The sequence below is a fragment of the Natrix helvetica genome, assembly GCF_964273705.1.
Source record: "Natrix helvetica genome assembly, chromosome: 9".
Taxonomy (NCBI): Eukaryota; Metazoa; Chordata; class Lepidosauria; order Squamata; family Natricidae; genus Natrix; species Natrix helvetica.
In genome coordinates, this window is record NC_138560.1 from 15,311,325 (window position 1) to 15,337,606 (window position 26,282).

At 39.9% G+C, this 26,282-nt stretch overlaps 2 protein-coding genes and 1 long non-coding RNA gene across 4 annotated transcripts in view; 1 reads left to right on the top strand and 2 right to left on the bottom strand.

Annotated features, from left to right (window-relative positions):
* Positions 1-2,660: 2,660 nt before the first annotated feature.
* On the bottom strand, positions 2,661-8,089 carry HMGN2 (high mobility group nucleosomal binding domain 2). The gene is made up of 6 exons (XM_081962016.1): positions 7,784-8,089; positions 5,724-5,768; positions 4,966-4,995; positions 4,762-4,812; positions 4,561-4,656; positions 2,661-3,538 (listed from the first exon to the last, which is right to left on the bottom strand). The coding sequence occupies exons 1-6, from the start codon at positions 7,796-7,798 to the stop codon at positions 3,503-3,505; spliced, it is 273 nt and encodes a 90-aa protein (XP_081818142.1). The 5' UTR covers positions 7,799-8,089; the 3' UTR covers positions 2,661-3,502.
* A 3,023-nt stretch (positions 8,090-11,112) lies between these two features.
* Positions 11,113-24,988, bottom strand: DHDDS (dehydrodolichyl diphosphate synthase subunit). Of its 2 annotated transcripts, none has more exons than XM_081961993.1 (9): positions 24,855-24,988; positions 22,644-22,729; positions 20,804-20,920; positions 19,539-19,681; positions 18,380-18,496; positions 16,520-16,621; positions 14,326-14,440; positions 13,148-13,255; positions 11,113-12,464 (listed from the first exon to the last, which is right to left on the bottom strand). In XM_081961993.1, the coding sequence occupies exons 2-9, from the start codon at positions 22,704-22,706 to the stop codon at positions 12,225-12,227; spliced, it is 1,005 nt and encodes a 334-aa protein (XP_081818119.1). In that variant the 5' UTR covers positions 22,707-22,729; positions 24,855-24,988; the 3' UTR covers positions 11,113-12,224. The 2 variants fall into 2 exon arrangements, with proteins under 2 accessions (XP_081818119.1, XP_081818120.1); XM_081961994.1 differs by having other exon boundaries at positions 22,644-22,768; positions 24,855-24,982.
* Positions 24,989-25,037: 49 nt separating this feature from the next.
* Positions 25,038-26,282, top strand: part of LOC309396685 — a 55,539-nt gene continuing 54,294 nt past the window's right edge. The window contains exon 1 of the long non-coding RNA XR_014176148.1: positions 25,038-25,168. This is a non-coding gene — a long non-coding RNA (uncharacterized lncRNA). The remainder of the gene's footprint in view (positions 25,169-26,282) is intronic.

Below are 26,282 nucleotides of genomic sequence, written 5' to 3' on the forward strand. Positions count from 1 at the left end.
TAAATCCTTCAATATCGATCAAGATAACCAAAATCGATCAACTAAGGTAGTGCTGAATATGCTTTCTAAATTCAATATGAAATGGTTGTGCCAAGAACATTTTAAATAACCTTGTGTCTAAAATATACCTGGTCTGTTTTATGCAACTTCCTCAAACTAATTTTTCCATTTTATGCAGTAATCTTAGTTACTAAATAATTTTGTGGCAAAAATAAAATCTGAAAAATTAAAGATGTCTCGAAACCCAGTTTTGTGCTGTTCAGTTTCTGCAGTTAAAATTGCTAATGGACTTTTTACTTGATCCTTTCTCCATTTTCCTACTGCATATTTGAGTGTAACTTAGGACCCTCTTGCAATTCCAGATAATATATTTTAAGTAACTGCAATTAAAGATAGAAGCATACACACTGATTATAGTCCCCACGAGAGCTGCAATTTGAATCCAGACCTGAATTTTACACAAGTACTTAATTTGTGTTTGGATCAATTAGTGGCATTTTATTTAGGCTGTTGTTACCGTATAATTGTTTTCTCATTTTACTTTAAAAAGATAAAAGTTCTCCTGATAACCAGTAAGTTTTGTCAACAAAGCAATACAAAAACAATTTTGAAAAAAAATGGTCCCAATTTATGTAGCATTGAAACATTTAATAAAGTATGATACAAAGTGTGCTTACTTTGATTTGTACAGAAAATTCCAGTTATAACTTCCATTTCACATACAAAAATCTAAAGAAAGTAACAGAAATCAACTTTATTTCATTTAACAATTGTATATTTTCCAAAGGAAATATGGAATGCTGGGCAGTCCATCCCAGAACCAAAATGTGTATGTGTGAAGTGGGTATAGAGTCAGAACACGTCTCCTGAAAGGAATGCTCCAAGTTGGAAGATAGCAGGGGAAAACGTAAAGCCTAGAGATAAGACTAGGAAGATGGAGGATTGGAGGGCCTGCTGAACTTGAATTCAAGTCTGGCAGCAGTAGTTATGCTGGAAGATTGGGATAAGGGTGGTGTGTTGTACTTGGATTTAAGTGTGGTGATGATGGGGAGCAAGAAAATAGGGTGAGAATAGGAAAATAGTTATTTCAACTGCATGGAAAATGCAGCACTTTCTTGAAAACTTTGGTCCCTCAAAGTTCAAATAAGATGATCCAAACTAAATGCAGCAATCCAAGGATATCTATAAGGTGTGGTAAAACAAAAGTCAAGATAGTGGCTATGGCAGTAGATGGAAACATTTTTTTGATGCACTAAAAACCAGGCAGGAGTCAACTGCAGTCCTGGCCACCATCAAGACTTTTCAAATCATAAACTGCAGCAACTGTTACATGACAAATAAAAACCACTAAGCACAAATAAGATAAAAAGGTCTGAATTTCAATGTCTATTCTGAGATTAAAAAATAACACCTATAACTCTTGTGCACATCTTGATTTTGCTATTGAACTGTTGAAAATAATGCTATGAACACCAGATAAACTTGGATTAAGTACTTAATGGATAAGGATTGTCTAATAATCCACTAAGAAAATAAGTGAATGAATAAATTTATATGCTCACAATTGTGCTGGGTAAAAATAGCTGATCAAAGACACACACCTTACTGTCTCTATTAATATAGCACTATTGGTAATTAATCAATGATGATTCATCAACCTGATGCAAGGATTAGTAGCAGCCACATGAAAAGAGAATGTTTTGAGTAACAGCAATCCACTAGGAACAAGCATAGTAACATAACTAACAGTAATTATTTTAAAGAACCCGCACTATCACAAAATCTAGTTATGTAAACACACTTGGAAAGTAGAATAGGCTGTTAGCTATAATTTTTAATGAATGGAAGCATTATTAAAACAGCTACTCTTAATGAAAGGAAAATAAATTCAGAAGTGTCTCAAATTTACAAAGCATGGAATGTTTAGCTCATGATTAAGACTGTTCAGTTCAGAATATCTGAGAAGCTACATAGACTAATACATTGGCAATAAAGAAGGCCAGATTAGAAGAGGCAATTCTACATTACCATTACAAGTAGTCCTTGATTTATAGCTATTTGCTTAGTGACTATTCAACCTTATATTGACACTGAAAGTGACTTATGATTTTCACTATGATTATTGATTAATTTGGATGCTTGGCAACTGGCATGTAGTTTTGATGATTGCAGGTCATCAACTTAACTGCCTTGCTTAGCAATGGAAATTTTGAGCTCAATTATTGTAAGTCAAGGACTATCTGTACAAGGGTTTTTAAAACTTATTGTCTAATAAGTTTTGAACAATGTTTTGTAGCAATACAAATCAGCAAAACTAAATTACTAATTGTGTGATACAACTCTTGCACTTCAATCTTGTATCAAAGACAGTTAACTGTCCAGTCCCTATTTTTCCATAAATTTAAGATTCCTCTCACTATTGCTATAGATACTTAAGGATCATTTGTACTATTACTACCTATGTATGTAAAATGAAAGATAACAGCATTAAATATTATTTTTTCTATGGAGGTCTATGTTCTGGAACGTTTAAATTCTTTTTGTATCTGTAAGAAGGTACTGATAATTGTCTATATAATGTACACATAAACTGTAACATATAAACATGAAAAATAGGGGAGCAGGAAATGAAAAGACAATAGAAGAGGGAAAAAAAACAGTCAAAGCCAAACAATATCCAGCTTTATTAAAGGTACATTTCTTAAAACGATCAATCAATGGTATTCAGGCAGGACATGGGCTACAATTCGCAATGTTTTACAACAAGTTCCAACTCCCCTTTTCTTTGCACTACCAAAATGTAAAGTTTACTATATAAAATCCAATTAATTGGAACAGGGAAAGTTTAGAGTGAGGGTGGACACTTTCACATTTAGTGTTGTTTAACAACTTTTCACAAACCTACCCTGACTTTAAGAAAAAAAACAAAAACTGCAGAATTTTTAATCTGAAGATTCACAATAAAGAAGGGAATGTGGCTCAGTTATAAGCCATCCTTCTTCCCTCGGTATTTGACATCTGAAATCTATATTGCCTGATACTGTAAGAATGCATTTGGTTTTATGATAGCAAGTATCAAATGCCACATGATACTCAGAGAAGTAATAAATGCAAGGGACACTGAAATAATTAAAATGAGAAGTACAGCTTTAATGTTATTTCTCAAAACAGGCATTTTAGGAATTTCAGTGTTGTCTGAAGCATTTCAAAAACCAATACAGATTGACAGCATCAGGAAATCCTCTCTCTTTGTGTCCATAAAGATTCCCTCTGGCAAAATTGAAGGGGGACTTTGAAAAGCCCAGATTCTAAGTAACAGAGTCAATGACACTTGTCCCCTCTCCTCCCTCTAAAACACAACAACAAAGCGTTCTGTGTGCTAACAACATAGCTTTAAAAAAAAAGTAAAACAAAATTCTGCATTGTTATAAAACTTGATAAAAAATAGTATTTCAAACTGTACAGTCACCAGAAGTACACAGTTATCAAAAATTCACACAATTCACTTGGCATCCCCAGCACCTTCAGCTTTCTGTGCCTGAAAAAGAAATGTAGTTCATTAGAGAACATTTTACGTTGTGGAGTTACTGTTCAAAGAGCCAGAGTTTGCATGTAAGATGCATTTATTGCCAATAATCAAGCATTCTTGATGGGGAAGATAAATTTAAGCAACAAAGCAAATAATTTTATCATTTTTAAATTATTTCAAATGAGAACTATACTAAATTCTCTTGCAACTATTTTATTTGCATTTACTGAACTAGTAATGCTCTCTATTCATACCTGCATATTGTAATGTGCTTTCTCACTAAATAAAAAAAACCAATTACTTTTGATGTGTAAATACGGCAAAGTTTTAACTGTTCTACATTTCCCAGTAGAAGACACATTATTTACAAGATAAACCTACAGTAATGTTTTGTAAACATGAGATAGTTAAAATAGGCAAATGTGGAACTAGTAGTTTTGAACATGAAAGTCACAGAAAAAACATTTCAGTACGTGTATGTCATGTTTTAAATTACAATTAATTAAAATATTTTTAAAACTGGACTCTTAAGGAAAGGTTCAGGATTTGTTGGGGATGTGATTACTTAAAACACAACATTGATTGGGAGGTTATCATATCAAAAAATAAGCCACTGCGATATTTGACATGTAATTTCACATAGTAATTTTATTCTGCAAGAGTCACTAACTTCATGCTTATTAGAAATGGAGGGGAAATTGGAGATTCAAAGGTGATTTAATAGACTCTATAAGCCAACACAATGTCTATATTGCTAAATTCTTTTTCTGAACTATATCAAGATAATTTGGTAAATCCAAATAAAAATTACTGATTCAATCTGATGATTCACACTGAAGATCTGATCCAATGATTCTATCTGGCTTGTTGATTCAAATTATTCTGATTTGTGCACCCCAAATGCTTATATTATTTTAAATGATTTGTCTGAAAATGAACAAGAAACATTACTACCTGCTTCTTTTAAACAGCATATTTTTGCTTGATTTCTAAACACTAAAGTAACTTAAGTGTTAATAGTTATTATATACCTGGTCTGTTTTGGCATCTCCATTTTCTGCAGGGTTGTTTCCATCCTTGCCTGCGTCAGCTTTCCCCTTCTTTCCCTTGGGTACCTTTTCAGCTTTCTGATCAATCAGAAACAAGAATAAGTTCACTAAGAGTTGATATATTAATTCACTTTATGGAAGCAAAACATTTTCAATCCAAGTTGCATACAGTGTTAAACTTACCTTTGGAGCTGCCTTTTTAGGTTTGGGTTCTGGCTTTGGAGGAGCAGGTTTCTAAAATAAAAGTACAATTAATATTTTGGAAATATTTGTGCACATGATGTGTATAAAAACTGTGACACAAATACATGCTATTATTAAGAATTTTTAAGGTGTTTTTACTTTAACTAACTCATCTCGAAAGCATTTATCATAAAACATACTTACAGCAGATAACCTTGCTGATCTCCGCTGTGGCTATTTAAAGATAAGAAGAAAAAAGTTAATCCTGTTAGAATCAGCTTGGTTCCTTTGTAATCTATTATAATATTAAATATAACACAGGTAGTCCTAGACTTACAACTGATGCTACAAAAATATAATATAGTCCTTCTCAGCTTACAACTGAGACAGTAATTTCTGTTGTTAAGTGACCCTCAATTTTACAACTTTTTTTTGCCACTTCTACCGTTTCCCTGAAAATAAGACCTCCCCGGATAATAAGCCCAATCGGGCTTTTGAGCGCATGCATAAAATAAGCCGTCCCCTGAAAATAAACCCTCCCCAAAAATATTGCAACACAGCAGAAGCCATGAGGTTACCATACTAGCTGCTTCCTGCACCTCAAAAATAATAAGACCTCCCCAAAGTGCTTATTTTGGGGGTCAAAAGAAAATATGAGCCTGACTTATTTTCGGGGAAACACGGTAAGTGAATCCAGCTTTCCTGATTGATGCTGCTTGTAGAAAGTTGTAAATAGTGATCACATGCTGCAATTTGTTGTAAATTCATGCCAGTTGCCAAGAATCAAAATTTTGATCACGTGACTGGAGATGCTGTATTAGTTGTAAGTGTGAGGAAGAGTTGTAAATCACATGTAATGAATGCTCATTAAATGAATGGCTATTAAGTTTAACTAATGAAAAAACTCAACATTAAATATGTTAATAAAAAGCAAATGACAAAACTAAACAAATACCCCTTACCTCATCCTTTGCTTTGGCCTTATCACCCTTGGTATCCCCTTCAGCCTACAAGAAATTTTAGACATGGTTAAACAAAACTAACATTTATTTTGTATTTAAATATAAATGCATAAAGCAAATTGATGGATAGCTAAATTTACATACTAACTTGACTAATTCATTTATACTTTCTATTTGCATACAACCTCACAACCATTTTAATTGTCTATTTTTCCTAATAATAGAGCCACAACCAGCTAGGTAGATAGATATTCCGTTGGGTACTAGACTTTTGGCTGAAGCATCCAAATTTTACACTTGTAGCTTAGGGTTGAATTGTGGGGTCTTTGATGCTCCCAGAGCTTGACTGTTTGCACCCAAATTCTATTTGCAGTGAAGTTTCTGAAGGATCATATTTTGTTTTAGAACTGTTCCAGAATCAAGTAATTTCTCATGTTTAGAATTATTCCAATAAAATCAAAATATCATTTTCATATATCGATAAGCACAACTTTGCATTTCTGTACATTACACAACCTTGAAGACAACTGTGCTTGTGAGTTGTGTGATAACAGCACTTACAGATGTCTCTTACTCAGTTTCATTATTCTTTATTCCCCAACACAGCAGCTCTAGGCAATATAATGACTGCTTTTATTTCAAATTACCATGACCTCAACCAAATCCATGCAATACCCAAGATGTTATTTATTTCAGGAATTCTGATCTCACAGAAGGAAGCCTTTCCCCTGGTCTCTACAACTGCTGGACTTCAGAAACTAATCTCACACTGAACTGCACAGCCTTTCTATATCCAAACCACACTCCACTTTCTTAACTCAGGCAGCCTCTTCTCCCAAAATGTAGCTAGGCAATGAAGCCTCCAAATGCCTCTTGCAGAAGAAAAGATGTGAACTAAGAGGCAAGCAAGTCAAAACAGGAGCATGCTGGAATAGTAACTCCTTGGCCATGACGCTATTGCTCTGAAAACTAAATGGCTGCCAGCCTACAAGCTTCCTTCATTTTTAAATAGCAAATGCGGTCTTTCGAACAACAGGTGTGAGGGGTAGGATTTAAACCAGAACGCGTTGGGCAAAAAAGGGGCATCATTTATCAGGCGGCTTTGCTAATCGCCAAGGCCTTTAAAAAGAGGGTTCGGAAGGGGAGTGTCCCTCTCATGGTTTTCCCGCCCTTTTTGAATTTACGTTGTGTGTGGGGGGGAGGGGGGAGAGAAAAAACACGGCGTAACCTCATTATTTAAGCGGGCGAAGGAGGAGAAACGAGGGGCCCTCCTGCTTCCCGCCGCCTTCAACGGACGGTGCATCTGGGTCTCCTTCCGGTCAAAACGGCCCTCCCGCCAAAATAAAAAAAGGCGAACCGATCGCTCCTTCTTTTCCCTCCTCTGCTTGACTACTTCCCTCCCTTCTTCTTTTTTCGCCCCCCCTCCTCCGCGCCTAAGTCGGCGCGTGCCCCTTCCCGATTGGCGGGCAAGGCGAGCGCGCGGGCGAGGGGGCAGCCAATAATTAAGCGTTTCCTCGCGCTTCTCTGCGCGCGCGCTGGCCGTCTCGCGCTCTTCTTGTCACACAACTACCCCGCCCCGCGCTTCGCCTGTTAATAGTCGCTCGCGAAGTCAAACCCCACCATCTCTCTCCCCCACCCCCGCCGCGCGCGCGCCGCCTTTCCTTCATAGGCCACCAAAAAATGCGCGGCGGTTAACGGTCGCTTCCCCTAAGCTCCGCCCCCTCCTCCATCCCCACTTTTTTTTTAAGTCCCGAAGACGACCGTTGAGCCGTCTCTCTCTCGCGCGCGCACGCGCTTCCCCCACTCGTCTCACGACCGTTAATCGCCCGAAGGCGAACGAAGCGGAGGGGGAGGGAAAGGGAGCGAGCCAGCGAACGAGTAGCGGGGAGGGAGTAGAGAAGAAGAGAAAGAAAATGGCGTCTGCTCTTGAAAGCTCACCCCCGCATAAGCATCCCTCCCTTCGAGTACACGAATTATTTCCCCCTCTTCCTTCCCCCTTCGCCCCTCTCGCCTCCGGGCCCTTAAAAGTTATTTTGTTTTCCCTCGCCGCAGCCACGTACCTTTCTCTTGGGCATGTCAGCGGCGCGTGAGGGAGGGAGAGCGAGAAGGCGGCTCGGATTGAAACGAGAAAGGCAAGGTTCTCTAGGAAGGAAGGCGAAACTCGAATGTATGGGAGGGAAAGCCGCGCAGAAAGGGAGGACGGAAAATAAAAACAAGGAGGGGGGGAAAGGGGATTCCGTTTGTCGGGCTCGCTCGTGTCGCTCGCGACCCCACTAATTTGAATCGGGTGTTTATAAAGTTTTATATAGAGCCGGACGCGGCCCAACCGGTTCCAGCCGGATCCCCACCGCCCCGACCAACCATTGGACAGAGCGGGTCACGTGGCGGGGGACAAGACAGCCGGGGCGGGTTCTGAGAGGGGAGGTGAAGAGAGAGAGAGCGCGCGCAACTGAACGTCCACCTTTTATCTCCGCCAAAGCGGCCGTTTTGGTCCTGCTGCAAGTAGACCTCAGATTGATTTGATTCTTGAAAAGTGAGGACAGGTAGAATAAAGAAAATGGTATTTCTTACCCCCCCTTCACCGCCCGCTATGCTGAAAGAGATTGAAAAGAAAGGAGTTTCCCCCCCCTCGAGGGAGCCGTTATTCCCCCCCTCCTCTCGTGAGGTAAAAATCCAGCGAACTGATTGCAAAATAAAATAGTTTCAACGTCGTTCTGGCTGCCCCCCCCCCCCCCCGTGGTAAATAAGAACACGCCTCGCCCCGGGTGTTAATGCGCACAAGTCGTTCTCGGCTGGCCCGGGAGACTGGGCGACTTCCCCACGACGATCCCAGAGCCGTACGGCTCAGGTCACCCAGCCGAAGCTTGCAGGGTTTTTTTAGATGGTGGTGGTGAAATCTAATGGTTCTTTTTGCTGGCGAGTGGGAAGGTGGGAGTTCCCCGGCGCACCTGGCCAGCCGAGGCGCGCGTTTCCCCTTCGGGAGGCGCAGAGCAATGAAGGACCGCCGGGCTTGCGCACGAGAGCGCCTCTACCCCCGACCGTTCAAAAAAAAAAAAACCCGTTTGACAGGAATCTGGGTGCAAGACGCGGGGGGAAGATGGTGGCCTCTTTTCCCTGCGCTGGAAGGGGAAGAGGAAGGTGCGGTCATTGCTTTGCTACGGCGGAACGCAACCCACAGCGCCCCCTTCCTTTTCAACCTTGGCTGCCAAGTGGCAGGGTCTCAGCCGGGAGCAGGCGGCAAAAAAAGGCTTCACGTGAAAAGAAGGCGCCTCTCCCCCCCCCCAAAAAAAAGCGTGGGGGGGAAGAGATGGCTGGTGGTTCACCTTTTTTTAACCCAAGGCGCTCTCTTCGTGGGGTCGGGCGGGGAGCTGTCCTTTTCAGCACCATGCGGTCGTGCTACCACAATCCCCATCGACTCCAAGGTCAAAAACAGACTGCAAGGATTACTAGATAGACCACCAACATGACCACCCGCCTCTCACACAGTTGAGAATAGAACCACACCAACTACATTTGATCCGCAATCCAACTTGGCATTTCCTTATTATTACTTCTTGGCAATTGGTATTATAAAATATGGCTGACCTTCTACCCTTCTTGTTGACTGTGAGTTGCCTTAAGGCAACTAGTTGATTACTCTGGAAAGATGATGGACAAGAATCTTTGTTTTTCAAGCCAACTGGATTGTACTAGGTTGGAAGAGCCTGATTTACATATCTGCTGTGTTTCTTCCTCTTCGGTCCCTGCTAGGGACTGGAACTAGCCTGCCACATGCAGAACATTCACTACCACTGAATGTGCAGCCATTCTCTTAAGACCACAACAAATCAGGTACATAAATAAGTGCTGGCTAGATGGTTCTATTTAAAAATAACAGAGATTAGGATCTTTTATCAGTTGAATTACATTGGTTAGATCGTAGCTATGAATGGCTGGACTTTCAGATTTTATAGGAAACAGCAGCTAGTGAAGAAAAATAAGATGATAGTGCTGCTTCTCTATAGCCATATACTGTAGTTGCTTTGAATTGATCTCCCATTGGAGATCAGATTTGCCCCCTCGTGATATTTAAAAAGCTATGAAAAGCTGAATTGTTCCATAGAGAATTTTTGCAACCTTCCCAACATAAATTCTTGTGCCATTTTTTATTTCACTTGTCATCTGTTGGTAGAGTATTCTATGGTGATTAAAATCATGATTTTGCTGTATTCGTTGTTAGTTGTTGAGAGTTCTTTGTACATAGTGGAGCATGAATTCAATAAATTCAACAATGTTTATACTTCAATTTTTCTTTCTCTGAGTGAAAGGCATTAGAAAAATTGGACTATTAACTAAACACATAAAAGTGAAACAAAGTGTTCCTCCAGTTGCTGTTGTTAATGGCTGGAACCCATCCTTTTACATTTAAAAAATACTGGAAGATAGCCTTTGAAGCAATTTAAAATACAGGGTTTTAAAATGACAAGTGCCAAAAATACCCAGCCTCAACTTTTTTAATCCATCTGCATTCTTTACAATCAGGTTTATATAATTCTAGGTAAAGCTACTGGAGAAAATACTATTATCTTGCTTAAAGTCTTGTGAGTTGGTCTCTTGCTTGAATTATCTAGCCCTAAATTCTAGGGCAGCATTTCTCAACCTTGGCCACTTGAAAATATGTGAACTTCCCAAGAACTTCTCAGGACTCCCAAGCCAACATAAAGTGACTAAGACTGAGAAACACTACTAGGGCCAAGAAGCCTAGTATGGCCACAACAGTCATCAGTTAAATTGTTCACCCAGGATCTACACAATGGATATGAATGCTTTAATTCTGTCTTTGGCTCATTGAGCACATAAAAAGAAATCTCCATTCATGAATTCAACTTGACATTTCATTGTCAATTTATTCATCAAAATAAGTTCAATGTGTCTGCTGATTGAGTTGTGGAGGAGCATGCACTCCAGCCCACAATAAGCCATATGCAAGACTTTCACATAGGTATCTAGCAGTTTCTGCTTAATGGGTAAAGCAGATGACTGGCCATTGGACTATAACGCAATACAGCAGTTATAATGCTGCATAGTAATTACCCATTTGTTGGGTTGGCACCAAACATGAAAATAGTTGCTTTTTAGCTACCTCTGTTCATCTAAATACCCAACAAGAATCAATGCTCAATGAAATAAATTGTTGGACTGGACACTTGACAAACACAAACAATATCTACAGTGACACACACTACAACCCTGAAAGGCTGGAGCTTACCTTTGATTTCAGTATCATATAGGGATTTTTAAAGATGCAAAATCTCTAATTCTCCCTTAAATATACCATTAGCTTTTTCAGGAAACTCAAATTTGTTTTTATTGCAGAGACATTAATATATTGTTTCCTCATCACTAAAAGTTTTTATGTGGTAGGGATTTTTTTTATTTATATTTTTGTCACAGTAGCAAGAACCTTCAGAAGTAGATATCAACCTTTCAGACATGACAGTGGTAATGTAACAGGTTACTTCATGAAAACAAAATACCCATTAATTTATTGGTTACTATTTCCCTCTTGTATAAGTTTTATTTTTTTAAAAAATGGCTCCAGCAGGTTGTTAAATATCAATAGACTTGCCAACTGGTTCATCCCTCAGAATTTCAAATGTAAGTGCTTTAGAATAATACAACCATACTCTTCTTTAGTCTTTGAAAAGCAACATGAAATAATTGGTGGATTCTTTTGGAAAACAAAATGTTATATTTATAGTTGATGTCCTTTATCTTTTTCAGTTATTTACACCATGCTGCACTTTTGTGTAAAAGGACATTTTGTACTGCTATCCAAAGCTAAAATGCCTTCTCAAGCTCATTTGAAGATACTGTATCAAAAACACCTTGAAGTACCCAGCACATTCCTATACTCCAGAAGGATATATAAGTTAACCTGGAGGATGACATTTTCCTAGCTTGCTAAAACCAGAGGTACAACACATATTCCTGTGAAACTTAAATACAATCCTATATCATATGCTGGTACCAAGAATGGAAAAACAAATGGTCCAGAAGCAGCTGGTCTTAAAAATTTAGGCAACAAAGAATAAACATTTAATCTATTCCAGAATAAATCTGCTTGGGTGCATGCATGCAATGGGGTTTTTCTCTAATCTCCTTAGATGCAGCATCTCTGCGTTCCAGTGCAGGCAGTTTTTCAGGATTCTGGTAAGTCTTTGAATTGTGGAAGAGAAAAACTGCACTTTGGAGAATATAGAGAATAGCCCGTCAGCATGTGCAGACTTTTACACCTAGGAATATTTGATGCTATTCTTTTCATTTGTTAGCTCTACACAAATACCTTTTGCTTCATTAAATTTGGTAATCATACACTTCAAGTGTCATGGTCCCTAGCCATGTGCACATAGAATCAACCTAGTATCCCATTTTCATGTCATCCGTTGGGCAGCAATTGGATTATTTGTAACTTGGCTCATTTTCCCCCTCTTCTCTCCCCTATCCCCAAGAGGAACCTTCTTATCTTGCAGCTGTCAATGCCAGTTTTTCTAGAAAGTCTATCCTTTTGTGCTCAAGGGCCTGCAAAAATCTTTGAATCCTTTCTTCCCGTTTAGCTTTGAATTCTCGTAAGAGTGTCCCACATTTTTGAGTATCTCCACAGGTTGCTGATTCTTCATTTTTCAGTTTCTGTAAGACTTGTGCCTTATCAGTTTCTAACTGTTGCCACTTCCTTTGTTCCATGTATACATCTCTGGCTTTCTGATTAAAAAAAGAATCAATAATCATGCATTAGGTTTCTGAGCATAGATCAGCATCCCTCTACCAGTACCCTCCAAATGTCTTGGACTTCAATTCCCAGGACCTTTTGTCAGTACAAAACATACAAGGCAAACTATATTATGATTTGCCACACTGGATTCTCTCCTATTTATAAAATTCCCTTAGGCCAGCAGGTAATTGAGTTTAGTCCTGAGATAGCTCAGAAAACCACATTTACAAAATTAGAAGCACCTTTGCAGCACATTCCAAATCAGGTTGGGTTGTTGGAGTAAAACGGTTAAACTTTTCATTATAAAGCCAAAATGAATGAATGAGAATTCAGTGCTGGAAGATATCCATTCAGTCCATTTGTCCATTGGCTAATAAATGAACACCACTTTTTTGGATTATAAACTTAATCCTATCAACTGTTTAGATACATTCCAACATCTCCAATGTCCCAAACTCTTTTGTATAGCTTGGGATAGCGGTCATCCTTTGAATTTTCTCTACTATCCTTCCCATCCTTTCCCTTAACATTAGTTTGAAAAGCCTCAGCAAGCAAAAGATGCTGTTTTCCTGTCTTTGAAATCTTGGGACAAGGAGTTCCATTATTTAAAGCACATATGCTGAGAGCCTGAGATTGCTTTTTTGCTTAGTCCTTTTTCTTTCTTCAGTCTTACTTGTAATGCATTGTAGTTCATCTGAAACCGAAGGATGGCCTCGCATAAATTCCAGAACGAATAATCTGGCCACAGAACACTTTGAAACACGAGGCAAGAATGGGACGTCTTGAGAAAAGAGAGAAAGGCACTTAATACACAAGCTAGAAAGGAAAGGAAGGCAATCAAAACACGCAACACTGCTAGATTATTTTAAAACAAACTTTCTTTCCAGTTGTTCAACAGTTCTGAAATGGACAGTACACTCTGTCCCCTATGTTAGCTTGGGGACAGGGTCTCTAAAAACTGCTTAAGAAGAGCGCTGGGCAAGAAGTTGTCCAGCTTAGAATCACAGAGAGTAAGGATTGAAAGGGTTAAAAAAATCAAGGCAAACCCCCCACCCCTAATTCAGTACATCAGCTATACTAAGGAGATATATGCTATGCTATAGACAGTATATACTATAGCCCCTGGAATATAATACATATAGGATAATACTGTATACTATACTATATTTCTTGGCAGCATGCATCAGCCACAAAGTAAATCTAGAAAGACCAAACTATGATTGTTCCTGCCAGAAAGCTACAAAGTGTCCTAAGGTAGCTGCGTCCATCTTTTTTCCTTGCTATTAAAAGTTTAGATTGCAAATTCAAAGGCAGGTTTATTTTATTACCAACATTTGCAATTAGGCTTGTGAGTATTTCTAATATAAAAATATTGGGCAAAAATGCTTAAAGTAAACTTGTTTTTTGGAACTTGAACTGTCTTGTATAGAAATCAATCTTGCCAAAGGTATGACGAAAGAGTCCGTAAGAGTTTCCAGAAGAGTTTTAACCCCAGATATAAATCTTTGCAGCAATTATATACAGCTTCTTCCCTCCTTTACCATGGATGAAGAACGAGTATTTGTGTATTTTATAGTGAATCAGATAATGGTCTACCTACTTGGTAGTTCCTTTACTGGCATGGCAGAAGGCCACATTTTTTCAATGATCTCTTTGAAGCACTTCTTATAGCAGTTTCCAGGAAGAGAGTTGAGGGATTTTGTTTTGTTTTTTTAAGAGGCGCGTTAATCATACAAGGTCTTTTCTTATATCCAACAACAAAACCCAGAGAACTGAATGTCAAATGATTACAAAGCAAGAAAATACAATTTTGCTAATCAGCTGGTGAGATATATTGCACTATAGATTTACCTGCCAGAGCATAAAATCACTAAGTCGAACTTCTCCAGATGTTCTGATCAGAATGTCTGGATGAGGAGATTTGTAGGAGTAAAGGCATTTGTCGATGAGCGATTCTGACACATCACTGAGAGGGGAAGGGAAGGAGGGAAAAAGAAAGAGAGAGAGAGAGAGAGAGAGAGAGAGAATTTACTTTTGGAAGTCTAGTCTTAAGATGCAATTCAAGAATTCACATAGTCTGAATTCTTGTTATTACTATAGTTTGGAGTAAAATTCACACAACTGTTAATGGCTATTAAAGTTATTATAGTTATTCACTATTTGTTAATGGTTCATAGTTATTGGGTAATATTTATTAACTAATAAAGGTGCTGGATATCTTTGAAGTCCTACATGGCACAGGTCCCAGTTACTTGAAGGATTGTTTCTTCCTACTAGATTAGATAAACTGGGCACACTGCAGGTCCCCTTCCTCAGATGTTGACACCTGATAGGACCTGAGAAAGCAACAATACATGCCAGGGACACAAAGGTTTTCTTGGATGTCTCCAGAGTATTTGGAATCTATTAAGAATGAGGAGGATGGATATTACATAAATTACACAACTGCCGATGGACAACTATTTTGATATGAAGCAAAATTGCTCCCCATTCCAATGCCTGTTTTCATTCTCTCTGTAACAACTTTCTCCTCCTTACCAGTTGATGATGTTCAAATGCTATAGTCTTTAGCAATTATCGTATGAATCTTTTTTTTCAGCATTAGTCAATTTGATCCTGGCAAGACTAATAGTAGTTTCCTGTCGTAATAGTAGTATGCTACCTCTTGTGCAATGAAGTTACATGTCTTATGTGTTTGTATATGGTAAATTCGTGATTTGACAGAAGAACCGTTGTCCTTTGAGCTAAAAGATCTCATAAAAACATTTGTAATTATAGTTAAAAACTAAGTAAGTTACTTATATGCAAATGCATTGATAAAAAATGATAATAAAAAAAATCATTTTCTGGTAATTGGGTGCATTTACCACCAAATTTCAGATGCCTGACAACAAAAGCCTTTAATGTAAAACTGACTGAGATCTGTTCAGTTTCAGGCAGCAGCCCAGCCATTGTAATTAAGGTCATAGATGGACTTGTTAACTTGCAGGAAGAGATAGAAATTTAAGCAATCTCTTCACCCTGCAAAATGTCAGGCACAGAACATGACCACTTAGTGATCATTTCATTTCACAAAAAATTTGCTGGAACATATTTATAGTAATTAAAGAAGTAATTAAATGAGAAGGTGTAGTAGTGAGTAGTTAAGGCACCAGGCTAGAAAGCAAGAGATTGTGAGTTCAAGTCCTGCCTTACTCAAAAACAGCTGGGTGACTTTAGGCCTTTCATTCTCTTTGAGCTCAACCCACCTCACAGCATTATTGTTGTGGGGAAAACAGAAGGAAGGTGTGTTGGATATGTTCACTGCCTTATTTGTGAAAATAGTAAAGGCGGATATAAATAAATGAATAGAAACATGATTTTTAGCCACCTGGAGAGGCAGAAATATAGCTAATTGTTTTAGAAAAAAGAAGTGGTGTCTAATTGAAATTAAAGATTTCAGGGTATAACCTGACTTAGCTGTAAAATATAGGAAGTGCCAGTGGTAGCAAGATTGAAGTTTGCTTGTTAGCAATAACTTGTTCTCATAAAGGGACTCAAGTGGTTTATAATGATCCCTTCCCGATTGCCCCCTTTTAAAATTTAGGCTCCAGTATCAGGACTAGGACAGCTCACCACAGTCGACTTGCCCCGGCCAACTTGCTTCAGGACAACTCGCCACGGAACAATTCAATGAGGGGCAACTCAAGAGAGGGATGAGTGAATTGCAAGGGGCCTTGACTTCCTTTAGGTTCACAACTTCTCAAGTCAGAAGTCCTCGAGGTTTGGGTGACCTTCAATTCTCCTTTCCCGTGGCAAATTGTCTCGTGTTGAACTATCCCGTGGCAAGTTGTCCTGTGGTGAGTTGGCTGTGGCAAGTTGTCAGGATCTGCTTCACTGATTTTTCCAAGCACTTCGCATACCTATTGTTTTCAAAGTTTTCTCGGTGCTTTAAATGTTTACTTTTTAGCCTACTAAATATTTTGAAAATAGCTTCAAGAAAAATGCAGATAGCTTCATAACTAACCCAAGAGCCACGCAAGTGGTATGTTCTATGCCACATTACCTGGGTTGAAGCAGTCCTTCTTCGACGCCCCAAGCCAACTCTTTCACTGCATTACTGATCTCCTGTCTTGATGTGTATGCAAAGCCAATGTTCAAGAAACACCTTTGAATATGAAAAAGACAGGTTATTCATTGTGTACAGGAAGCAGACCAAGGAATTAAGAAGGTACCCAGTAGGAAGGATGGTACTGTACAGAAGAACCAACCTAATCCCATGGATCTTGCTTTGCCTGCCAGAAAGGGGCTATTGAGTCCTCTGTGACAGAGTTCACACATTGCATTAAATTTTATAGTCATGGCTGTAAGCAGGGGTGAAATAAATTTACCTTTTCTACTGGTTCGGTAGCAATGGGAGAGCGTGTGCGCTCGTTTTGCTCGCACTCGCCACCCCCACATATGCACCGGAACTTCCACACATATGCTGAGTGTCAAAAACAGACGTGATGACATTCGGGTGGGTGGGCAGAGCCTGCTACCAAACACGCCTGCAAAGATAAGCGAACAGCAAAGGGGGGGGGGAATCCGCTGTGCCACACGATTTAGATTAGCTAGAAAGCAGGAAATCCTGCTTTCTAGCTAATATAAATAATGTGTCACAGCTGATAATCAGAAATACCAGTTCACCTGAACTGGTAGCTTTTTTTACCAGTTTGGGCGGACCAGTCCAAACCAGTAGCATTTCACCCCTGGCTGTAAACTAGTCAAACTTACCGTAGTCTCAATGAATAAACTACAACTGCACTAGACCATATGCTTAGCATGCTAATTGAACGAATCCACACTTCATTGGGTTCATTTAATATGTTAACTCATACTGCATTCCAAATGTACAAGCATGATTATATTTTCCCCAGCATTCTACGTGAAAACTAAATGAATCACATTATGGTTACTGAACAAGCAAATCTAGCCTGTAATCAAGACCCAGCACTCTTAACATTTTGTTTATTAATCATATTTACATAGCCACCCATGTCACAAAACGTGACTCTGGATAGCATACAATAAATATGCAAGGTGTTACTGTAAGGTGTTAACAGTAGTTCAGACAGCTAAAGAGATATTCCATGCACAAAAGCAATGTTCCTCTATATACTAGCCGTAGGGAAGTAACTAAAGAAATATGTGGTGCTCTAAAGTCCTACTTGGTGGTTGGTCACTGTAGTTGAAAGGACCTGAACTAAGGCCACTTATTGGGCTCATCATTCTGAGCTTTCTTAAGAACCCCTGGGACATGCTTTTGAAAAGAAAGGCAGCAGAGAGACAGTTGGAGATACTGTATAGAGAATGGGAGGGCAAAAAAGGACAATATGTAGCTACCGGTAGCTCTCTGTATATGGGAAATGGCATCCAAGCTAAAATTCTGGCCTGGTGTAGCATGATCCTTGTTCTGAAAAAAAATCACCTATACCCGTAATGGCAAACCTATGGCACATGTGCCCAAAATGGTACACAGAGCCATGTTGCCTGGCACACGCAGCATCACCCGTTCCTCTTCCGGGTTTCTGGTATGCATGCGCACATGACAATCAACTGGCTTTTGTGCGTGCGGCAGTGCCGGAAACTGGAAGAGCTGGTCTTCCATTTTCCGGCGTGAGCATGCGTGCCGACCAGCTGATTGTCACACATGCATGCACATCAATAACTGGAAGACTTGCTGGTTGGCGCGCATCAGAAACCAGAAGTTCATTTTCCAGCGTGCGCATGCCCCCTGGGCAGCTCCTCTTCAGGGTTGCAGGCTTGACAAGTGCACGCAAAGTGCACTCCCTTTTCAGCACTCTGTGCTGAAAAAGTTTGCCATCACTGACCTATACATTTCTGGAGTAGGAGAAAAAGTTCAAGAGACTGGAAACAAACTCACGTGTTATAATGCTTAGTTGCCAGCACAATCTTAGCAATCAGTTCCTGGATATCCTGTGGCAGAAGGGACAGATCGCCAAGAATTCGAATACACACACCATGTTTCTCCAAGTTCTCTCTAAGGAATGGAGAAGAGAAAACTGAATTCTTTAAAAAAAAGGAAGCCAAGACTAAGCAATATCTATAAAATCATATAACTGAGACTTGGTTATTCAGAAATAAGCTGATAGCTTGAAACAAGAGATGTGTGATATGGAGAGAGAAACATACATCAAATAGATTTCTTCATGACCAAGAGAGGAAATGCAGCTACATGCAATATAGGACAAATATAAGACAGCAAGAGGTTTGAAATTTTCCTATCAGGTTCTCCAGGCTTTTAATATACTACCTGGTAAGTTATTATTCTATTTCAAATGGCATTAAAATTAACAAACATGCATTATTGTAGTGGATTAAAAAGTCACCTACTACTGCACATGATGGCATTAATTTACTTAACTGCTCTTCGTGATTCCAAAGATGAATGGATAAACAATATATGTCCTTAGCAATCAAATTGCTCTCACATTCTTCTCAGATGCATCTCCCTCCCTCCCCAAAATTAAACAACCAAGCACCTAATTGGCCAAGAATATCAGTAATAGTATGTGAAAATAAAAAATATTATATTGGTATACATTGACTTGTCACTGACTTATTTATGCACTGCAGAAAGCCACAATATAGTTCCTATGGTTTTGGCTTAAAATGCTGTGTGGACCCAGTTATTATAGGCTCTTCAACCAAACATGTTTAGCATGATGCATGGCGAGTAATAATCATCTTGACTGAATGTGAACAGGACTTGCACATTCTAAACAATTTAAGAGAAATATATACAATCATACAGGTAGTCTTTGGCTTATGACAATTGTTTAACAACAGCTTGAATTTCTGATGGTACTGAAAAAGTGAGTTATGACCTGTCCTTGAAGTTATGACTATTGCCACATCTTGTGGTCATGTGATCATAATCTGCAACCTTCCCAGCCTGCTTCTGATGAGCAGTCAATGGGAGAGCAGGCAAGGAAGGCTGTAAATCATGACCACATGATTAATGACTGCAGTGATTGACTTAATCATGGCAAAATCATGCAATAGGAAAAAAACAGTCTTACTGTTCTTCAAGAAGACGGATGAATTTTTGCCTAGCCAATTGCATCAAGCCCTCAACTTCTTCTTGGGATCGCTTGAAATTCTCAATGCTAAAGGCATAAACTGTGACTTCCCGGATACCCAGACTCAAGCACCATTGTAATGTCTAGAGAAGAAGACAAGTTAAGGCAGAATAGAATGAAACATTGGTTTAACCTCTCGGTTTAGTGGATGCAATAGATTACACTTCTGTCTAGATATCACCCTTCAACTATTGGGCAAGTCCATGCCATCTGAAGGTGGCAATTTAATTTAATATCACTCATAGATTTACACATATGTAATTTGCATCACATTATCAAATGATGCAACATGCAACACTGGCAGGGATTTGTGTAATTTAATTAAATTGCCTTGAATAATTTGTGTTTTGGCCTGTTTGGGATTAACAGACATTCCTCCCTGCTGTTGATCCATTCAACTGAGGCTCTACTATAATTATACCTTACTTTTTGGGAATGATAGCTGATGCAAGAAAGCAAGTAACCTTTACTGCTGTTTAGCAATAAGTTTTCCCTTCTCTTAAATGAAGGGTGTACAATTCTTACTGATTCAAGTGCTGGATCAGGTTTTACATGGAATACCAAGGGCCACATTCCAAAAGTAATTACTGGTAGGACCAAGTTCATTTTGTGAGGAGAATTTAGAGAAATTTAAGGAGTGAAATTATTACTTTAAAACTTGCAAAGTAATCAACTTTCTTAAAAAACAACAGAATCGAAAACTCCCTCCCCCTTTTTTAGCTCACTAACTTTCCAAAGACTCTAATATCACAAAAATGGGATTCTAGCAGGTTGCACAAGGCTTCTTCTGTTTGCCTGTTTGCATCCTGCTCAATTAACTGACTGGAGTTGATGAACTGCAAATCAGATGCAATTGGTATCCTGGTACATGTATATAGCACATCATTGGTTTCTCCCTCCCAAGTTATGAACATCCAATCTAGAAATATTCAAAAAGGGGATAGTAGTGATAGCAATCTAGGAATATCCAAAAAGAGATAGCAATGATTTCCTCCTCTCCACAGTGAACCAAGCAAGGAAAAGATTCTTAGCACAATTCCAATCTGATCATTTTCAAAGGATTTTTGAAATTAGTCCGAGTAGGAGCTACAGGTTTCCTACTGGTTTTCTAACAGGGGGAGTAATGCTTTGGCACACCGTAGTAATCTCTTAGGGATAACCATCTTTGCATTCTTGATGTGATGCTCAGGAAAGATTCTTCCTACCTGTGTTAGTTTTGCAAAACCCTGTGAATGCCCTTCCAGCTTCTTCACCTGATGCTTCTGAGCATAACGACGATTGCCGTCCATGATGAATGCAATGTGCTTGGGCATTGGCCCTGCCTAGAATTGAAGCAAGAAATATTAGGCCTGAGAGCAAGAGATGTGCACTCAGGAAAATGGGACCAGAATCATTTTGAGATGCTCCTACATTTGAAACATGAACTCTCTGCTCTGACCTCCTTAAGGGGTACCCCAGGAATAAATAATCATGTCCGCTTCTGACCAATCGGTCTACAACCACCATTATCCTGCTGATGGAGCTGCAGTTCTATACTCCTGAACTACTTTGAGGAGAGAGAAGGCATGAAAAGGGGCAGAGAGATGAAGGGAAAAAAGCACAATCCTCCTCTACTTCTTTTTTTATGTTTTATTTATTTTATTTATAATACTTTTCATCTCCATCAAACTGTGTGAACTGGGTACAATTATTTGAAAGTTCATAGTCCACATATTTGTTGTTATATTCATTAGAATAACATTGATAATATATATCAAGATAATTACAATAACACATAATGTCATCATAAACTTCTCTCCAGAGTAACATTTTCTCTTCTCATATCTCCTCATTCCTAACTTCTGTTTCTATTCTCTAGCCATTGATAAAATACATCCCATGTCAGAAAATATTCAGTTTCTTCTCTGTCCTTGATAATGAACATTAATCTGTCCATTTCTGCACATTCCATTATTTTCTGAATCACCCTCTCGGTCTGACAGGATCTCCTCACTCTCCCACTGTTGCGCAAATACAATCCTAGCCACATGTACATGTAAAATCAAATATGTAGTCTTTGTCGTATTTTTCCGGTAAGATGCCCAACAAAAATGTCTCTGGTCTCAGTTCAATATGTTTCTTTGTCATTTTTTCCAATCAGATATGTATTTTCGACCAGTATTTTTTAGTTTTGGGGCACGTCCAACACAATTCCTCTCTACTTCTAATCCTATAAAAATCTTTTAAAACCATCCTGAGATGGGAAGATTAGAGAAAGGAAATATGGTTTAGAAGCTACTTATCTCGCAAGTGGAAGGACTGCAGAACTATTCTGGAATTTTATTAACCTATGCATATGAGATGCATGTTTTATTTTAACATGTAAATCTCACCGTGCCTTCCATAAAATACTATGACAGACAGTAAAAACCAATGATTCCCAGAACAGATCCAGAATATAAAGATGGCAGCATGAAGAAGCCATACAAACTTCAAGAATGGGCAAAATATCAAATTCTGAGAACATAACGTGGCCACTTACTAGCAAAATATGGTAGGGGCAGCAGACATGAACAATTCCTCTACTCCTAAATTCAGTGAGTGGCAGCTTTGTGCAATTCTGCCCCCAAATCTATTATTGGTGGCTGCATAGGAGTTACAAGCTTTAGTATTCTATTCCCACTGTATCCCAGCAGGTATCTTTTTGTCCCCACAGAAATTTGTCCTTGAATCTTTTATTGAAAGATTACTTTAACAAATAGAATCTACATGAAGAGGAAGACAATTCTTAATTGGCACAGTTTAATAATCATCTAGGAATACAATTCTCAACTGTGATCTCTTCCAAAGTTTTGGACAAGGATACCCAACATCTGACCCCCGCTAAGCTAAGAAGAAGGCTGGAATAAGTGATGTTGAGGCCAAAGCATCAGGAAAAGCTTCATCTGAAGAAGGATGTTGTGTGTCCTCGCCACCTCCCTTAAATATTAAACATTCTGATCTAATATTTCTAGGTCAGCATTATTACATTTCAGTAACTGAAGATAACCTTGAGTTAATACATACCTTTATTACGCTAGCACAGAATCTCTCCAATAGGGACAATTCACCTTCTCTTATCCACGACATGGCGCTTCCTCTCCAGAACACGTCTTTGAAATGAAGAGAACAAACGCTAATGGGAAGGAATCCTTAGACAGAGAAGAACTTTTGGATTCACAAGTATACCAACTCTTCACATACAAAAGCCAGCACCATCTGCCTTCCCCAAATTTTTGTATACTGGAACTTGTGAAGACCAGACTGGCTGGATATTCAGAGTGCTCTACTCACTTGAAGGGTGACAGATTAGGTTAGCCCAGGGGTCACCAACCTTGGCAATTTTAAGATTTTTGGACTTCAACTCCCAGAATTCCTCAGCCAGCTTTGCTGGCAGAATTTCTCAGACAGTTGAAGTCCACAAGTCTTAAAATTGCCAAGGTTGGAGACCCCTGGGCTAATTATCCCTCTTACCCTTTCCCCCCAATATTGTTTGCTTGGGGGAGAGAATATAGATTTGTACCTAAGTCTTCTAACTAACCTAATGGAGCCGGTTTGGTATAGAAGTTAAGGCATCAGAGTAGAAAGCAGGAGACTATAAGTTCTATTCCCACTATGGCCTGTTCACCAAAAGATGTTGCAAATTTTCTCTTTGTTTAAGCACAAAAAGGAGAAAAAGAAACTTCATAATAAACATCCACGTGGTTGTTTCAGTGAAATGACAGGAATAGAAGCATGGCACTCCTTTTAAAGGGTGGGTGATAATATTTCTACAGGTCCTTTCCAAGCTAAAGTACTGTACTCCTTTTACTCAAACTGGTTTCCTTCTGACCTCCCAAAAACATCTATAGTTTTTTGGGGCAACAATTCCAAACTGATGTTTACCCTTGTTGTCTTTAGGGAATTTTCTTTATCTTCCAGCCAAAATTCTTCTGGGAATTTTCTACAGTTGCCCCCTTCAAATATGAGCTAAGCTCAACTGTGCTTATTTCAAAGCCCAGGCAAAGGATGACCAGGTGCTACTTTGGTGTCAGAGCTAATGGTTGAAGTTAGCTTCCATTGCTGTGAGGGGCAACAGTATTCCCAAAGACTAAATGTAACTGCATCATTGATATTTTTTATCTTGTAGTAAAATTATAATAGAATATAAACAGATTAAAGGTTAATATTTGCAAATAACATTTATAAAGAAATGCAATGAATTAAGGGTTTGGTTTTTTTGTAAAATACAGGCCACTCTCTTGTCATAGAAACACTTCTTTTTCCAGTTCTAGTTGTTTTACAAGTGCAGCAGTAAAAATCTATGCACAGGCCTTTACTGTTTATACAGAAGCCGATTTAAATAAAATGTACAACATCATGCAGCGTCACCTGTCCCCTAGAACGCAATCTTGCTTCCTTTGTACACACTTCAATTTAAATCAGATTGTTCCACTGGTTCTTCTTTTTTCCCCACTCATTTTGCCTGCCTGGATTTGTTAGGATGGAGAAATACCATCCTTTCATGATAAATCCTGTTGAGTTGGTTGAGGCATTACGTGAAGGTCTTCTGCAGACCGATTTCATTAACGATCAGAGCCAAACCAACCGGCCGGTGTAGGCACGCACAGCAGGCTAAGCTCAGTTAGCATTTAACCTTGTGGTGTAGGGTTTCTTGCCTGAGAAGGGGGTTGGACTAGAAGATCTCCAAGGTCCCTTCCAACTCTGTTATTCTATTTCTATTTTGGATTCTATTCCTCATTCCAGGAGTCTGCAAACTCGGCACCTTTAAGCCTTGTGGACTTCAACACGGGAGTTGAAGTCCACAAGGCTTAAAGGTGCCAAGTTTGCAGACCCCTGCCTTATTCTATTCCCTATTCTATTCTTGTTTAAGCTTTTTGTGGTGCAAACTCACCCCAGTCCCGTCAGTTTAGGTTTAGGATTCACAGCTGCCCCACGCCAGTCCTGAAAATGCCTTAAACGAAACGCCCGGGGAATGCCACCAACACGTTTTTGCACGTGTACGTGAGGATGCGCCTATGCACGCCACTGGGGTCGCGTTCGGAAGCACCGCGATGGAACCTTAGAAACGGAAGCACACCCCCGTCCCACCCGCTCCATTCCATCCGAAAAACCGCGGGGAAACCGGCTTCTGCAAGCTCCCCAAAGCAGCATCAGCATCGGGCCGGAGCTTAGTTCCCCGCCACCCCCCCACCTCCCCGCGCGCTTGCGTGGTCCCTTATCAGTCCTTCCCCTCACCTGCCGGGCTCCAGTTCGCTCCTGCCTGCGCTTCGGCGGTCCCGCCACGACTCTTCTGGCCACGGGTGGTGGGACTCGCCCTTCCGTATATGTCACGCCGGCCCGGCTGCCGGCTTGCGTCACTCTCTCGCAACAGCACGCGCGCATGGGGGGGGGGGAGGGAGGGGAGGTAATGACGGGGCGGGGCCTGTGGGAGATGGGGAGGGCGGAGCCGAGATTCTGAGGAGTCGATTCCGAAGCGCCGGTTGGCCGTGAGGGGAACCGTTGAATGGCGCGCGGGAGAACGGCTGGTTTGGGCTGCAGCCGTTTCCCGGGTGTGTGTTGTGGGGAAGGGGCGGGGGGTCATTTGAATTTTTGTCATTTACACACGCACACACACGCACCCGCTACGGCTGCCCTCCTAATGGTTCTTGAAGGGGGTGGCTTAAAGCAGGGGGTCTCCAAGCCTTGGCCATTTTAAGCCTGGAGGACTTCAGCTCCCAGAATTCCTCAGCCAGCTTTGCTGGCTGAGGAATTCTGGGAGTTGAAGTCCAAAAGTCTAAATGGCCAAGGTTTGGAGACCCCCTGCTTTAAGCCACCCCTTTCAAGAATGTGTGTGTAAATCATTTCAGTGAAACAACCATGCGAATGTTTATTATGAAGTTTCTTTTTCTCCTTTTTGTGCTTAAACAAAGAGATAATTTACAATACAATGCAATAGTAGAGTTGGAAGGGACCTTGGAGGTCTTCTAGTCCAACCCCCTGCCCAGGCAGGAAACCCTATATGTTTCAGGCAAATAGCTATCCAACATCTTCTTAAAGACTTCCAGTTTTGGGGCATTCACAACTTCTGGAGGCAAGCTGTTCTACTGATTAATTGCTCTAATTGGTCTAACCTAACTGCTCTAACCTAATTTGCAACAACTTTTGGTGAACTGGCCCAAGATGGCAATAGAAGTCCTGCTTTCTACCCTTGATGCCTTAACTTCTATACCAAACCGGCTCCATTAGGTTAGTTAGAAGACTTAGGTAGAAATCTATATTCTCTTCCCCAAGCAAACAATATTGGGGGGAAAATGGTAAGAGGGATAATCTAGCCCAGAGGTTTCCAACCTTGCCAACTTTAAGACTTGTGGACTTCAATTCTGGAAGTTGAAGTCCAAAATCTTAAAATTGCCAAGGTTGGAGACCCCTGGGCTAGCCTAAGCTGTCACCCCTCAAGTGAGCAGAGCATTCAGAACATCCGCTTTCTATGTGAGGAGTTGGTAAAGCTGGCTGGGGAATTCTGGGAGTTGAAGTCTTCCAGGCTTATAGTTGCCAAGGTTGGAGACCCCTGGCTTAAAGGATGTTTGGGGGTGAAAGGACGCCAAAAGTCATCCTGACTAGGTTGTGAAGTTAAATGGAATTCATTTTTTTAAAGTGTTGAACTCTGCCATGGAAGTAATTCCT

Coding starts and splice junctions, on each gene's coding strand:
- HMGN2 (XM_081962016.1), bottom strand. Junction 4,996..5,723: donor AGGCCAAAGCAAAGGATGAG/GTAAGGGGTATT, acceptor ATCTTTAAATAG/CCACAGCGGAGATCAGCAAG. Junction 4,657..4,761: donor CTAAAAAGGCAGCTCCAAAG/GTAAGTTTAACA, acceptor CTGATTGATCAG/AAAGCTGAAAAGGTACCCAA.
- DHDDS (XM_081961993.1), bottom strand. CDS start 22,706: ATGTCGTGGATAAGAGAAGGTGAATTGTCCCTATTGGAGAGATTCTGT. Junction 20,921..22,643: donor TCTGTGCTAGCGTAATAAAG/GTATGTATTAAC, acceptor CTTCAATTCTAG/GCAGGGCCAATGCCCAAGCA. Junction 14,441..16,519: donor GAAGGACTGCTTCAACCCAG/GTAATGTGGCAT, acceptor TTCCCCTCTCAG/TGATGTGTCAGAATCGCTCA.